This window comes from Nelusetta ayraudi, unplaced genomic scaffold, assembly GCF_046127955.1.
Source record: "Nelusetta ayraudi isolate G7.1 ecotype Tasmania unplaced genomic scaffold, CSIRO-AGI_Nayr_v1 ptg000079l, whole genome shotgun sequence".
Classification (NCBI taxonomy): Eukaryota; Metazoa; Chordata; class Actinopteri; order Tetraodontiformes; family Monacanthidae; genus Nelusetta; species Nelusetta ayraudi.
In genome coordinates, this window is record NW_027466129.1 from 375,098 (window position 1) to 391,112 (window position 16,015).

At 49.7% G+C, this 16,015-nt stretch overlaps 2 protein-coding genes across 3 annotated transcripts; one reads left to right on the forward strand and one right to left on the reverse strand.

Moving 5' to 3' along the window:
• Positions 1–1,471: 1,471 nt before the first annotated feature.
• cdca7b (cell division cycle associated 7b) lies at positions 1,472–6,683 on the forward strand. The gene is made up of 10 exons (XM_076043929.1): positions 1,472–1,619; positions 2,315–2,464; positions 2,539–2,666; positions 2,767–2,980; positions 3,101–3,163; positions 3,536–3,718; positions 4,073–4,243; positions 4,350–4,499; positions 5,505–5,641; positions 5,823–6,683. Exons 1-10 carry the CDS (start codon positions 1,599–1,601, stop codon positions 5,842–5,844), a joined length of 1,239 nt encoding a protein of 412 aa, XP_075900044.1. The 5' UTR covers positions 1,472–1,598; the 3' UTR covers positions 5,845–6,683.
• Positions 6,454–15,489, reverse strand: sp4 (sp4 transcription factor). Of its 2 annotated transcripts, none has more exons than XM_076043923.1 (7): positions 14,778–15,489; positions 14,359–14,429; positions 12,948–13,295; positions 11,400–12,573; positions 11,101–11,299; positions 10,339–10,532; positions 6,454–9,063 (listed from the first exon to the last, which is right to left on the reverse strand). In XM_076043923.1, the coding sequence occupies exons 1-7, from the start codon at positions 14,782–14,784 to the stop codon at positions 8,792–8,794; spliced, it is 2,265 nt and encodes a 754-aa protein (XP_075900038.1). In that variant the 5' UTR covers positions 14,785–15,489; the 3' UTR covers positions 6,454–8,791. The 2 variants fall into 2 exon arrangements, with proteins under 2 accessions (XP_075900038.1, XP_075900036.1); XM_076043921.1 differs by having other exon boundaries at positions 10,339–10,538.
• Positions 15,490–16,015: the final 526 nt, after the last annotated feature.

The following is a 16,015-nucleotide window of genomic DNA, read 5'->3' on the forward strand; positions in this document are numbered from 1 at the left end:
ACTAAAGTAAGACATAATACATTGTTGCTCCTCACTAATTTACAAACATACGACTATTTTCTTTTTTCAATTTTGCAGTCTTTTTATTTTTATTAATGCATTATTATACAGATTCCAAATACACCTGAGGTTCAGAGGGAATCTGTGAGTCAGTGAATCTTGAATGGGGTCCAAATGATCTCTTAACTGCCACGTGCACACATTCACACCAACACTGCTGCCTGTGGAGTTTTGACCCATATGTGACGTGGGAGCAGGTGCTTACTGCATGTATGAATGCATGTATGAATGCATGCAAGTATGCAGGTGCATGTGCTCTTGTTCATGGTCGTGAAGTTTTGAAGCGCAGCGCCTGGGTCGGACTCAGTCGCACGCGGGCGGCCGGGAGGTGGACGTGGTCTGACGGTTCCGCCGTCAACTTTGAGACCTGGGACGCCGGAGACCACGAGCCAGACGACTACAGAGTCATGTGTGACGACTGGCTCCGTCCCGTCCAAATGGAGCGACTGGTTCTGTGGGTTCGGAATCCCTTCAGTGTGTGCCAGTGGCCGGGGTTCCCTCAGCAACTGACCCGGTACTGTTGACGCCACTTAAAAACACTAAAACACTAACGACAAATATTTCAAAGTACAGATTGTCACTTCCTTCTGCATTATTTGTGTCGGGTTTTTTTTGTTGTTTTTTGTGTGGACTCCAACAGTTGGAGAGGTGTTGTGTACTGAAATGATTAAATTACAAGGTGTATGTGACAGGTCACCTGTCCTGTGTTTTCTGGGCTCAGGCAGGATGGTTTTCCTCCAATCCCAGCTGAGTTTTTCTCCCCAATGGAGCAAAAAAAACATCTCATGCAAAGTCTGCACAATGAAATCTGTTTTAAATGACACAGCTGGTGGTTGAAACAGCTCCAAAGGTGCTTCACAATCTTATTTATTTATAAATTGACAAAACACACTTCTTCTTCTTCTTCTTCTTCTTCTTCTTCTTCTTCTTCTTCTTCTTCTTGCGTGTGTGTGTGTGTGCGTGTGTGTGTGTGTGTGTGTGTGTGTGTGTGTATTTGGTTGGAGAAAAACGGGTGAGTTATAACAGAACCAAACAGAACTAATGACACAGCTCACTTCCGTTACTGCGATCGAGACAACGGGCGAGAGGCACAGCAGGGAGGAGAGGAGGAGGAGGAGAAGGAAAACCACGCGCCCCGCGGCTCCCAGCGAAGACCACGCCCACAAACCCTTTTCGCGCGGTTTTGCAGGCGGTACCATTCTGGAGACGGAGGGGCGACAAGGGCGGAAGTTCCTGCTGAGCACGAACTGACATTTGCTTGGAAATGACGCTGCACCAAACTTTTTGTCCAAGTTAATACAACGTTTTAAAAAAAAGAAGATATCTATCGATATTTAACTATTAAACCAAGAGGGAGGCAGAAATCCAGGTCGCTGCTGTTTGTGACACCCAGACCCCGCCCCCACGACACGCGCGCACAGGGTTAATTTGTTTTAAAGCCACCACAGTAGTGTGTGTGGGTTGGAGAATTGAATTTGTCGCGGTGCAGTTGCGGCTAAACGAAGAATTTAAAGGAATAAATTATAATAAAAAAAAAAATGACCCTGAAGTCAAAGAAGGTAAGTGTCGAGCCGACGTGTTTGAATGCGTCAAAAAGCCCCGTGACGTCGAAACAACTGTACCCCCCCGCTATACAACAAGAGCTGTCTCGTGCGGCGCGGACTCGGCTCCCATTGTTAACCTGCGTCCAGTAAAGTTCGACTCAGGTTGGATGATATCCATTTGTCTGTTCAGGGGCCGAAAGTGTCACTGAACCGGCATTGTTTTGGTGTCTTTCTGCTGCGGAGTAGCCTGTGTTTGGGTCCAAAATGTGTTACTAAAGTTTAAAGGTTTGGTAGCAGAGCTAACAGCTTATTGTTGTTGTTGTTGTTGTTGCTGCAAGTTTTGCTTTCGTTACAGGGTGCAAACCACTGCCCACCCTTTCATCTCTTCACTTTGTTCTCTGCAGGATTTTTGTTGTTTATTTTATCATCAATATATTTGTGTCAATAAAGTTTTTCACAAACAAAACAAAACAACGACGTCACACAGACTGAGGTCATGTGACGTGTCCTCATTTTTGCTACTGATCAAATAAGTGGAAGGTATTTGGGAATCATGGTGTTTGACCAGGCTTTACTTCAGACTTTGTTGCGATGATGTCATCAGAACGAGACGCGCACTGAGGTTGCGGACCGACCGGGTCTGTCAAGACAGTAGGCCTGAGCATTCCGGATGTTCATTGTTCAATACTGCTGTGTGTTCCCTTCAGCAGGCCCCGTCCTTCAAGTCCACCTACATCACAGCTGAGCTGGCTCTCCTCTTCAGCCAGTCGGACAGCGAGGAGGAGTTTGAGGGTTTCAGCGAGGAGGAGGAGGAGGAGGAGGATGAAGGAGGATTCTGCAGCAGGCCGCCAAAGGCTACGGTAGGACGTCTGCACTGTTTGTTCATGTTGTTTTCATTTAACAAGACTACGTTGAGACTCTCTGACTCTTGCAGACAGTGGAGTCGGACGAGGACGCCGACATGGACACTGGCTTCTACTCCGACGGCGAAGAGGAGGAGGAAGAGGAGGACGAGACGGCACGGCCACAGAAGAAGAGGAGGAGCCTCCTAGTGGCCCTCAGGTCCGTGGGCATCCAGCAGTAACCATGGTGCAGACCTGTATCTGAAGTGCTTCTCACATGTGATGGAGCAATTGTGACTTTTAATCTGGTCTCGCAACAGGTTTCCAGTCAAAAGACTTTCTGCTAGTAAACCGGAACCGCAAGAGACACAAATCAGACGGCCGGCCAGAGAAACTCTGTCCCAGAGAGTCAAAGAGAGCTTGAGGAAGAAGAAGCAACAGGAGGAGGAAGAGGAGGAGGAAGAGGTTAAAGAGGAAGTCGTGTCCAAGAGCCTCCAGAAACGGGACAAGAACATAAAAGAAAACAAAGCTATGGTAAGCAGTCATTAACAAAATGAATACACAAGTGTGTGTGTGTGTGTGTGTGTGTGTGTGTGTGTGTGTGTGTAAGAAGTGTTCTTTCCCTCCTGACTCTCCTCTGCTGCCGTCTCTCAGCTGGCCAAGCTGTTTGCCGACCTGAGCACCGTGGCTGACCTGCCGCTGCCCACCTCGCCTCCAGTGAGTACCAGCACCTGCCTTCCTGCAGTAGAGGGCGATGGCAGGGATGACGAGAAACACACTCGGAAAATAAAACCCGGCTACTCGGTTGAGTGGGGTCTCTGAGCCGACACCTGGCTGGGGGTGTGGTCATTCACCCAATGGGAAGCATCAGAGAGAGAAATGGAGGAGGTGGCATGTACCAAGAACACAGGTTCAGCTCACTCAAAGGATGCAGAGGATATTTGCTTTGATATTTGCTTCGTTTTTTTTTTTTTTTTTTTTTACGCAGCAGTCAGGAGTGACTTATAAATATATAAAACAAATATGGTTTCTTTTTCAAAGGAAATCAAAAAAAAAAAAGATTTTTGATTTTGCTGACTTTCCCCGCAGAAGAAGAAGAAACCGGGGCAGGAGAAGGCGACGCCGCGGAAACGTAAGCTGGACCCGCAGGCGGGTTCTGAGAGGAGGAACCCGTCCCGGAAGGCCCGCCCCCCGGAGAACTTTGGCGTGGAGGAGAAGAGCGAGCCGGTGTGCAAGACCCCCAGGAGCGTGGACGTCCGGAGGCTGATGGAGGTGCAGTGAGCGCCTGTGTGCCATTTATCGGGAATGGACAGGAAGTTTGTTTGTTTATTGAGAATTTTATTTCATTCTTTGAGTTAAAACAAAACCATTACACACAAACATTCCCAGCTCCGGAACGAATTAATTAAATTAAAAAAAAATCTATATATTCCTAATAATAGCAATATTGATAACGGTCATAAGATTAAACAGCTTCCCTCCAAAGCTGACTCACATTCCACTTGAGGTGCAATTAATTCCCCTCTAAATCTAACAGGATTATTTGTTTTTACCCAAAGCCCCCCTCTTTTTTTTGCGGGCGCGGCTGTTAGCAGGAGGCTCACTCACGCGTGTGTGAAAAAACAGGTGGACGCGTCGTCTGCTGCGGAGGCGGGGAAGAAGAAGCGGCGGAGCAGCAGCAGCGTTGGCGGTGGGAGGAGGAGCCAGTACGACGTGAGGATGGTGGACGAGATCACCGACGACGACCTGGAGAACGTGGCCTACCGCAGCAAGGACAAGATCTGGGACAAGGAGAACGTGGGTGGACCCCCCCCCCCCCCCCCCCCCCCCCCCCCCAAACTCCACCTCCACCCCTGCCTCGCTGCTGCTCACCTCCCTCTTCTCCCCTCCTCCCTCCCCTCAGGGCAGCTCGTGCCACCAGTGTCGGCAGAAGACTCTGGACACTAAGACCATTTGCCGCAGCGGCTTCTGCGTCGGGGCGAAAGGTCAATTCTGCGGGCCGTGCCTGAAGAACCGCTACGGGGAGGACGTGCGCGACGTGCTGCTCAACCCGGTGTGTGTGTGTGTGTGTGTGTGTGTGTGTGTGTGTGTGTGTGTGTGGACCCTTCAAGTAATCAAAGAGAACAATATGACGACATTAATAATAGTCTTATAATAAAACAATATAATTAGGTAAATGATGATTTAAAATATAATATAGTAATAACGTGACAGCGCAGCAATTGCTGCAGCAACTTCAGCACCTCTGTGTGCGACGACAGCGTGCAGCCAAAAACAGAAAACTCTTGATCTCTCACAGCCGCTTTGAAGAGCTCAAAACATTTTGCGTGCATGTGTGTGTGTGTCACCGTGCACCTTATTGCACCTCTGGGATTCAGAGTCGTCTGGGAGTGATGCAACACATCACCCCTACTCAGTGTTGCTGGGATTACTCCATAAAAGTAATCCAACTACTGATTACAGACTAATTCCAAAAAAGTAACTCAGTTGCTTCTTCACCTACTTTGTGTCATAAGTAATCGATTCCTAATTACTTGAGTTAAAAAACAGATGTGGATGTTTTTGAAGTTTCCTGCACTCAACGTACAATGAACCACAATATTCTTTGATTTAGACGAGATGAGCTCAAAATGTTTGCATTTCCAGCTACAAACGCAATCGCTGTATTTTCTTCCCCCCCCACCCCCCCGCCGTGCTTGTTTTGGTGCGTCGTCACGCGTCAATGGCGTCGCATGCACGGCTGCATCGTCAATCAGCGACGTCTATGTTTTTGGTTTGTTTTTCTAAATTTCAGAGATTTTTTGGATAATAAGAGATTTGCAGCTTGCAAAATATTTTGGAAAAGTAATGGAATCGTTACTTGATAAAGTAATTATCCTTTAATTACCAGTTATTACCTTGTAATAGATCACTGGCCATCACTGCGTGTTTCCACCTTCACCTCCGCTGCTGCGCTCCGACGCTGTTCCGCCCTGTGCCAGCCTCCCCTCCCCGCCCCTCCCCCACCAGCCCTCACATCTCTGAACTTGGACATGTTGCTCCTCCTCCTCCTCCGCAGACCTGGTCGTGTCCCATCTGTCGCGACATGTGCAACTGCAGCCTGTGTCGCAGGAAGGACGGCCGCTGCGCCACCGGCAACCTGGTGGGCCTCGCCCGCTACAACGGCCACGACAACGTGCACCGCTACCTGGAGAGGTAGGACGGCCGTGGCGCCGCTCTTCATCGTCATCATCATCATGGCCTCATGTACTGTTTTGTGTGTGTGTGTGTGTGTGTGTGTGTGTGTGTGTGTGTGTGTGTGTGTGTGTGTGTGTGTGTGTGTGTGTGTGTGTGTGTGTGTGTGTGTGTGTGTGTGTGTGTGTGTGTGTGTGCACAGCATTCAGAAGGAGCTGCAGTGACGTGCAGGAGGAGGAAACGCCGAGCGAGAGGAGCAGCGACTGAAGCGTCATTTGAAAAACATCCGTTCTGAAAACACTTTTAAAATGTGTCATGATGTTGTTTTTTTTTTAACAAGCCTGCTGTTGTGTGTTGCAGGAGCGCACTGTGTTTTATGTTCCCCCAACGAGTTGTACATTTTCCATTCCTGATGATTATTGAGATGTTTCCGTTTCCCCTCCTCCTGTGTTGCAGAGCCACTCTGTTATTCCAGCGACTTTTGTTAAAAGTGAGTAACTTTGCTGCTTCCTTGTCACTTTCACTGTTCACTGTTTTTAATTAATGGTGGTGTCTTTAAATATGCAGAGATTTCTCAACACTTTTGGGTGAGGGGGGGATTTGTTTGGGACTTTTTTTTTTTTTTACAATTTTTTTTCCCCCCATTGTCGAGAGAAAGCTTCATATTTAGCCCTGTGTTTACTGTGTCCTGCCAAAACAAACGCATGTTTGGAAGGTGACAAAGATGAGGTTAATAGTTGGCGCCCTCCATTGCTTTTTTTTCCCACTTGTTTTCCAATCGGATTGACTCGTACAAATACCGACACATACTGGCAGGGACAACTGACTCTACGACGGTTTTAATCACTTTATTGTCAAGTGTTATGCAGGCAAAGCATCTTTTCTGCTTGATTTTGTCCTTTTTTTTTTTTTTTCAAATGACATAAAACGTTTGTACAAACCAGTTTTAAAAATATCAATAAACTGGAGCCTTTGAGGCTAACCTGGCAAAAAACCCATTATCAAATGTCATGGAGACGAACAAACATTTTTTTTTTTTTTTTTTAGAAAAAGATTTACAAATGAGATGTCACTACAAAATATCAAAGTAAGGGAAAAAAAGTTGCTTCGTCACACAAAATATTACCAAAAAACATCTAGACTCGTTTGGTATTTTTCAACTTTAAGCAAATAGAAACTTTGTTAATTTTTTTCCCCTTTTCTTCTTCTTCTTCGTCTTTTGCTTTTTTTTTTCCCAACATTTTTTTTCTCTCTCTCCCATAAATGCATTATGGCGCAAAAAGAGGAAAAAATATGGTCAGATGTAGAAAAAAAAAGAAAAAAGCACAAGGAGCAAAGAGAGAAAAGACAGCACGACGGCAAGAAAAAAAAAACTAAAGAAACTGAAACATGCTGTACACCATCTCAGAATCAACGCACACAAATACAAGTCCAGCAAAAGGCAAAATAGCACAAAAGAATTAAGGAGAAATAATAAATTAGCCGCACACAGAGGGGAACCCTGTGCGCTTAACACACTGCCGGGGAGGGATGTTTTTTCTTTTGTACTTTTTTTTTTCCTTCCTTTTTTAAACAATCGATAAATTCCACAAAATAAAAGCGTCTTTTTTTTCGTAATTCAAAAATAATGTTCACACTGAACTAACACAGAGCAACACCACCAGTGGGGGGGAGGAGAAAATAAAGAACGTCTCAAAAATATCCACACAGCGAAAAAAAAATCCTGACCCCTGACCCCCAACCGCCCACCCCCCACCCCTTTCAAAATGTCACCATGGCCGTGCTGTGGTCGCAGTCAGGCTCCGCCCATCCCATCCTGGCCCTGCCCCCTCACGCCCCGCCCCGTATCCATCCGCCTGACGCTCTAGTTCCTCTGGACGACAGCTCGTCTTAAGGCAGGGTTCGAAAGGTGGCGTGGAGCTGCCGCCAGGGCACGTCGGAGAAAGAGAGAGAGAGAGTTTAGAGGAGGGGGGCGAGCGGGGAAGGAGAGGGGCGGAGCTAGCTAACTCGGCTAACTAACAGCTAACTTGGCCTGTCGGGTTGCGTCTGAGCAGGACCACAGCACGGCTCTGGGACCTCGTCACTGATGTGTGAGGAGTCTGCCTGTCTGTCTGTCTGTCCCTCCCTATGTCTGTCTGTCCGGATGGTCGACACCCCTCCTTCAATGTAAACATGGTTTCACTAGGATTGTCGTCATAGTATTGCTTCCACTACACAAACAGTTGTAGAAAGCTAGATTGTTTTTGTGTTTTTTTCTCTCTCTCTCTCTATAGAAACCTTTACTTCCTTTATGTAGTGGCCACTGCACTTTGTTAGGAATGCATTAATTATTTCTTTATTTATAAACCTTATTTTTTTTTCTTATATGTGCTTCTTTTTTTTCTTCTCCTAATCTACTCTTCTGCAATAACAGTTCGGCTGACTGGTCTCAAAAATAAGAACAAGGAATCGACACCTGAATCTGATCCTGAACCATAAATAAAAAGTCATACTAGGTAGATTTTTTTTTTTTTTGTTGTTGACTCTATGGCCGCGTGGGAACACAAACACACACACACACACACACACACACACACACACACACCAATTCATAAAGACCCACACATTCATGCATACACTCACACGCTTGCGCACTTTCCCCTGACCTGCGCTGCCCTCCAGTCCTGCGCGATGATTGGCTCAGAGCTCCGTCTGACAGGTGTGAAACAGGAACACAACGTTGTGCATAGAGTTAGCTTGTTAGCTTGTTAGCTTGTGTAGCAGGAGGAGGGAGAAGGACGTCCCTCTGTGTGGGGGGCTGGGAGGTCCAGCGGGGGCGGGGGACTCCCTCGTCTTGTGCTCGTCTAGGTGCTCTCACTGACTTCCCTGTTTGCCACCAGCAGTGGAAATGATAAAGACCTCTGTTTCTACTAAATGCCAGACTCCAAAGAAAATTTGCTCTCGTGTTAGTTTTGTATTTTTTTTTCCCTTCCCATTTTTATGTTTAGATTGTGTATTTCCTCAGTTTCTCGCTCATTGCACGATCCAAGTCTCTTGTCAGTTCCTTGCAATGAATCTTTTGAAATGTCAAATGAAAAGTCAGACGAAAGGAAATGGAGTATTTAGCTTCGCCGCTGGGGAAAACAAAACAAAACAGGAAGTCAGCCATGGGTGAAGCGAGAGTGTCGTGGCCTACTCAAAGTCCCCCTCCTCGTCGTCCTCCTCCTCCAGGTGATTGGAGGTGGTGGGCGTCGCCGGGTCAGAGTCGCGCGACAGCGTTGCCACGGCGACGATGTGCGGCGAGGCGCTCAGGCCTCCGGGGGCGTCCTCCTCCATGTCGTCGGTGGTGATGATTGCCAGCGCGGCGCCCCCTTTCTTGTTCTGGTGGGTCTTGATGTGCTTGGAGAGGTGGTCGCTGCGCATGAAGCGCTTGGAGCACTCGGGACACTCGAAGCGCTTTTCTCCTGGGAAAACAGGAGAAGACCACACAAAAGATGCTTGAGGAAGAGGAGGAAGAGGAGAGTAAAGGCCTCTTTCTTACTGTTGTGGAATTTGAATTCCTGGCCAGTAACGGAACGACAACTCCCTTCAACTAGTTTCTCTGTTCAATAATAGTTAGGAGGGTGATATTTTGGAGAATTTAAGTAGAAACGGCGACATCAAGTGGTTACATTTTATATTGCAGCGCTCTTACACTTAGGGATTCCGTACCTTCCCTCTCCCAAGCTTGCCAGCGAATTAATTTATTTATTTACTTCTTCTTCTTCTTCTACCGCTTCATCCGGGGTCGGGTCGGAATGCAAATATTTACTTTATTTGCATTCATCCTAATTACGAAACAGGCGGCCTGGATTGTCCACACCAGGCTTCCTTAGAAAAATGCTGGCACAAGATGGCATCTAACTGGGAACAAGGCCCTTGAACTATGGGTATTCTTATATACATATAAGAACCATTCTAAGGGTATAGGGATGCAAATGATCGATTGAGTCATTCATCAATAATTGATAGATATTGATCGATCAACGATTGATTGATAAGCTGTGATTTTCCCTGAGAACCTAAGTTTCACAATGGAAAATGTGAAAGGAACACATTAGTTAACCCTCAAATAATGTTGAGGGTCCAATGTGACCCATTTTTACATTAGAGGACAGTAAAAACTTTAGTGACTTCAGTAACTTGTCCTAGGTATATTATTACCATCACAGCATCCACTCCTGCCACTACAGTGTTAATAATATAATGATATTGACTTCCCGTGTAAAAAAAAAAAAAAAAAAAATCAATTAATTGCGACTAATTCAATTAAATAGATTCAATTCCTAATTGACAATTAATCGATAAATTAATTTTTAACATCCGTATAAGGGCAGGAAAAGCAAATTCATTTCATTTTACTGCGAGTGTACACTTTTCTTCATGTATTCATGAGCAGTATGTTAAGCTTTTAGCAATATAAAAATCATAAATTAAGACAAATTTTACATTCTGGACCTTTAAGTGTGAGCATTTGTTTCATTTAATAATACGCACTGTCCTGTGTTCAAATGAACTACACTGAAACTAAATGTCTGATCCAGTTAGATTGCAGAAAAACAGTTTGAAAAATAATGCACAGACAGGTTTTGCTGCGGCCGAGGCTCCTCTGTCGAACAACAAGAAAACCCAAAGCAAAGCAAAACAAAAACAAAAAAAAATGGAGAAAGAGGAGCGCAAGTTTAGCATGCAGCCGCCACCTGTGTGTGTCCTCCGGTGTCTCTGCAGCTCGTCGCTCCTGGTGAACCTCTTGCCACAGAAGATCCAGTTGCAGACGAAGGGCCTCTCGCCGGTGTGCCAGCGCAGGTGGGCCCTCAGGTGGGACGTCTTGCCGTACACCTTGCCGCAGCCCTCCATGTGACAGATGTGCTGCTTCTTCTTAGATGGGTCCCCACTGTTCCTGGAACGCACACGGTGATCACCGGCGAATCCAGCAAAACTTGGAAAAACATTTGAACTTTGATTCTCCGATTATAATGTTTTTTTTTTTTTCTTCTTGTTGAGTGCCTGCTGCTCATTCTGATGCAAAGTGCTGAGTAGCAGGAGCTGAGATCTCTCACTCTGGGATCGCAAGCTGCACTCGGTTCTGGCCATCTGTGCGAGACGGACTTGTCCCAGCACAGCGAGAGGCGTTGGTGTTTTCAGATAATTCTAAAAATACACACACTGGCCTGCACAAGCAGCTGCAAATTTCCGTGTTTTTTTTTTCTTTCTTTCTTTCTTTTAAGAGTAGGAGTGAAGGGAACCAGTCTCCACCAAAACTGCACTACACTGTGTAGTTACACCTGCTGGACAAGGGGGGGCGACAAACATCCCTCAGGTCTTGTAACTGAGAGGATGCATCGTTCTGCTGCATGTTATTCATATTAGTGTGTGTGTGTGTGTGTGTGTGTGTGTGTGTGTGTGTGTGTGTGTGTGTGTGTGTGTGTGTGTGTGTGTGTGTGTTCCAACTGTCTTTATACCTTGCCTCTCCGTCTCTGCAGTTGGGGCAGGAGCAGGCCACCCGGCGGAGCCTCTTGCTGGGCGCCCCCTCCTGGTCGGAGGAGCTCTGCACGGAGCCCAGCTGGTCCGGGCTCATGGACGAGCCCGGCCCCATGCTGCTGACCGCCACCGTCATTGGAGAGGCCTGAACTTTGACCCCGTCCTGACCCTGTGGTTGACCTGTGACGGTGGGTGAGTTGAAAAAAAAAAGAAGAAATCTTGGTAAGCACAAACACACACGGTTCTGGGTCACGGACGTGGCGGCGGTCGGTGGTCTCACCCTGTAGACTGGTGATGGTGAGGGGGACGCCCTGCACCTGGACCCCAGCCGTGCCCAGACCCGCGATGCTGACCGTCTGGACCCCTGAGCCTGGGTTGATCTGGGCCGCGCTCAGTGTCAGGGGGGCTCCGCTCAGGGAGACCAGGCCGCCGCTGCCCACTGCTGCCCCTCCCCCCACCGGCGCCAAGGTCAGCTGCTGCGGCACGGCCGCCCCGATGCCGCCCTGCAGGGACATCCCGCCCGGCAGCTGCAGGGTCTGCCAGGTGATCTGACCCGACGGGGACACGGTGGGGGTCCGGATGAGCACCTGGGTGGGGTTCTGGAAGGCCTGGATGGGTTGCAGGGTCTGACCCGGGGCCAGCTGCAGGGTCTGGACCTGCTGCCCCCCCTGGGCCACCTGACCATGACCCTGTGGCTGGAGCTGGATCTGCTGCACCAGCTGATGCCCCACCTGGCCAACGATCACCTGCTGGATGGTCCCGGTGGCGTCGGCCTGGTTCTGCAGGCCGTTGGCCTGGTTCTGGCCCTGAGAGTCCACCTCGCTGCTCTGCACCTGGCTGTCAGCGGCGCCGCCCTCCGAGGCCACCGACACCATCTGGGATCCGTCCGACGCCTGGTCGCCCTCGGCCGCCACCGCCACCGTCGGGCCACTAGATGGTGCTGTTGCCGGCACAGCGGTCGCCGCCACCAGCTGGTTGCCGTTGGCAACAGAGAACGTGCCGTCTGCCGATTGGATGAGCTGCACGGCTCCGCCCCCTCCGACGCTATTAATGACCGGCAGCGCCAGGGTCATGCCCCCGAGGTTTATGGGTACGGTGGTCATGACGGGCGCCTGGGAGCCCTGCAGCGTCTGCAGCTGCAGCGGGAAGGACTGCGCCGGGCGGATCTGCAGCGGCACCGTCTGATTGGCCGCGCCGCTCAGGAGGGCCTGCTGGTTGGCCGGCTGCAGGAGGGCCTGGCCCTGCCCGGTGCTCTGGGTCTGGATGAGCTGCACCTGCTCCGGCAGAGCCCCGATGGAGGCCGTCTGGACCGGGCTGATGTGCAGCTGCTGCCCGTCGGCCGTCTGCAGGTGGGGGATGACCTGGTACTGGACGCCGCCGCTGGCGTTGGGCAGGTTCTGCACCTGGATGATCTGGAACTGCTGATTGGCCGCGTTGCTGTTGGCCGCTTTCACCTGGACACGAGGTACGTGACAATTAGTGGGGGCTGGAGGGGGGAGGGGTCAATATTGACGCACCTTGACAAACACGTAGACCAGCGTTTCTCAACTGGTGTGTCTCGACCCAAAAGTGGGTCGTGGGGCTGTTTTAAAAGGGTCGGGGCTTCGTGGGCAGTTTTCAAATATAGATACTTTATAGATTTCAATATTTGGATGAAGGCATTCTGTCTTGTTCCAAAATGTTTCTATTTTTGAGGAATAAATCTGAGTGCTGTGGAATAAATTCATGTGTGTTCATGATAATGAAATCAATGTGGATCCTGAGACTCCACAAGTTGAGAACCACCACCTGCCTCCCCTCTGCCCCCTCCCCCTGCCACCTCTTTCACCTTGCGCGCCCCCGGTGAGCTGTCAATGGCCGAGGTGGCGGCCACAGTCACAGCCACGGCCTGACTGCTGTTCTCCTTGGCCATGGCCGGCGCCGTAATGATCTGCCAGCCGTTGCCTGTAAACTGGGCCGGGACGAGTTCCAGCTGCTGGGGCACCAGGGCCTGACCTCCAGCTGCGTCCACCACGATCTGACCCTGGAGCTGGCCCGCCTGCAGCTGGATCTGGCCAGCCGGGACCTGGATCTGCTGGGCCCCCGCCTGGGCCTGGGCCCCCTCCACTCCCCCCTGCCCTCCGATCTTACTGCAGGTGGCCGCTAGCAGAGCCAACGGAGACGGCTGGGAGGAATCCTGGAGTTGAGGAGGAGGTTGGAGAGGGGAGGAGCAGAGAGAGGAGAGGCGGTTGGCCCAGAGCGCACAGGAAGGGAGGGGGAAAAAAGCAGTCAATAATATGCATTAACAAACTAGTGCAGGTTTTTTTTTTCACTTAATTTTTTTTTTTTGCTGAACTGTTGTAAGTCTTGCACGTTCAACGATTCATTTTCTAGAAAAATATGAAGAAAAGAAAAAGAGCACCAAGTGGATTGAAGCACAGCTATAAAAAAAAAAGAAACAAAAAGCCGAGAGATGGAGAGAGAGAAAGAGAGAGAGAGAGCTGTCAGTGGAAGTGGGCGGTATTACAGGAAGCCAGTGGGTGGGCGTGTGAGAACCACATTTCTCTTTTCTCAGAACACACTGGTAGAAAATGCCGCCTTCTCCTTCGCTCTCTCCTCCCCGTCAAAAGAACTGGGTCGCAGCAGGCCCATTTTAAATGCTGTACATCGCTAATCTCTCACAACAAGAACAACAATTAAAAACACAATACAGGCAAAGAGCTGCCAGTGCTACAAACAAGCACTTTTTTTTTTTAATCAACTCTCTTGCATGTGCAGAACAAAACAGCCAAAATAACTGTTATCATCATTACTATCATTATTATTGATGACAATAATACTAATAATACTAATTTCCACTGTTGCAGAGTCACATACCCAGGCGTTGTGTGGGGTCTTCACAGATAAATCAATCCTTCAGGGCAGAATCTAATAACCGATTTCCGCTAACTTAACTGATTGGAAACCAAACCAAATGAACCGATTACCATTGTCAAGGCAAACGGGCCGGTTGAAAAGTGGCGGTGGCAGCCAGAGTCTGACAGCCATATAAGCCTGTTCAAAGCGCTCGGGGCTGGCTCTGCACAGAAGCAGGAAGTGGAATTCACCAGAGGAACGCCCCCCAGAGGTGTCTAGCTGACTGGGAGGGAGGGAGGAAGGGAGGGAGGAGGCGTTCTCTTCTCTCGGCCCCAGAGGCAACGAACTAATGTCAGGAACTACAAACAACTAAAATAAATAAATAAATAAATAAAAAATTGTACCTGCGATCCAGAACTTTTCCCCCTTTTAGACGCTTTCCCTCCTTCAGTTCCAGATGATTCCTTCTTGGAGTCTGTGAGAGGGAAAAAAATATACAACAACATCAAGAGTGCATGCAAGTGTGTTGAAAAAAATAAAATAAATAAAAGTAGACCAACTTCCACTCACGGAACCGCAGATAGCTTTTCTATATAGCAGTGCACAGAAACACTTCCGGCCTCGAATTAAACCTGATCATTAATGCGGATAGCGGCTTAACAAAAGGTGATCAATAAAGGTAGAGGACAAACCAGTAACCTCATCATCAATATCAGAGGGAGGAGAGAAGGAGGGAGTGCGGGAGGGAAGGAGGGAGGGGGAGCGTTCTAGCTGTCAAACACGGGGAAGAGGGGTGGAGACGGAGAGGGGGGAGGGTACCTACCACTCATAACGCATTAATATACCGAGAGGGGGGAGAGGCTGTAGTTCACGGTGAAAGGAAGGAAGGCCGGCCGACCGACCGGGTACGCGGGCGGGAGGACGGCCTATACGTTCTCGACGCTGGGCCGTGGCTGATCAACACCGCCCCCCACCCCCGGTCTGACGAAACCCACCCACCGGCCAGGAAGGGCGGTGCCAAGCGGAGCGGCAGGGCTTCTACCGAGCGGCGCGGCGCCAAGTCGCACGCGGCGGATAAAAAAACCGGAGAGCGCTGCGGCGGCCGTCTCCTTCCGCGGCTCGGCGCTGCTCGGCACGGCTCGGCTCGGCTCGGCGCCCCGTCGACGGTCCCCCCACTTCAGCGGCCGTGCTGTCCATACACGGGCCAAATCGCGCTTGTCACAGAGGCATCCACGGGGAAGTTGGCAGTGTGTGACCGCGGAGGCCCACCCACTTCCATTTAAGCATCAGGACAACACCCTCTTTCGCCGACTGCTGCCCTGCCTTCGCCCGCCCAGCCGCGCCGCGCTGCTCCTTCCGCCGCCGGGACGCCTTGCCGCCTCGCGCAGACAACACGCAAAAAAATGAAACAGATAAAGCGTCGTTCCGGGTCCCTCGCGCCTCACGCGTCTCGTCCGCTTATTTGGCGCACGGCTGCCGTTTTTGTCTTTAAACGGGGCCGATACATAGCAGAGAGCTGTGGCTTTTGTGGGCGGACTTGCGCTCCTCCCACTTATTCAGATTGGACGGCGGCGCTCGGCGTGCGAGGGTCCGGATGGGAGTTGTATTTTCGGCCGAGGCCTCGCCTCCTCTCGAAGGCGATTGGGCGAGCGGGACTACAGCTCCCATGATGCCGCGGCGCCCGGGGCGGAAGCGAGCGGCGCCTGTTGGGTTGTTTTAGTAGTCATGTTGATGTGAGAGAGCGCGAGGGAAAGGGCGGTCACTCCGTGGCCGTGGGGGGGTTGGGCGAACGGGAAAAGGGAGGCGTGGCGCAGCTGTGTGTGTGTGTGTGTGTGTGTGTGTGTGTGTGTGTGTGTGTGTGTGTGTGTGTGTGTGTGTGTGTCCTCTCGGTTCACCGTGGCGGTTCAGGGTGAAAGTCGTGACGTCAGGGAACATTTCCCCCCCCCAGGTTTCTGCTTCTTCTTCTTTTTTTATATTTGTATATTTCAGAGAATATATAAATGTTATATGATACCTAACGATTTTAAATTGAGTAAAAAGTAGATGAATCAAAATAAATAT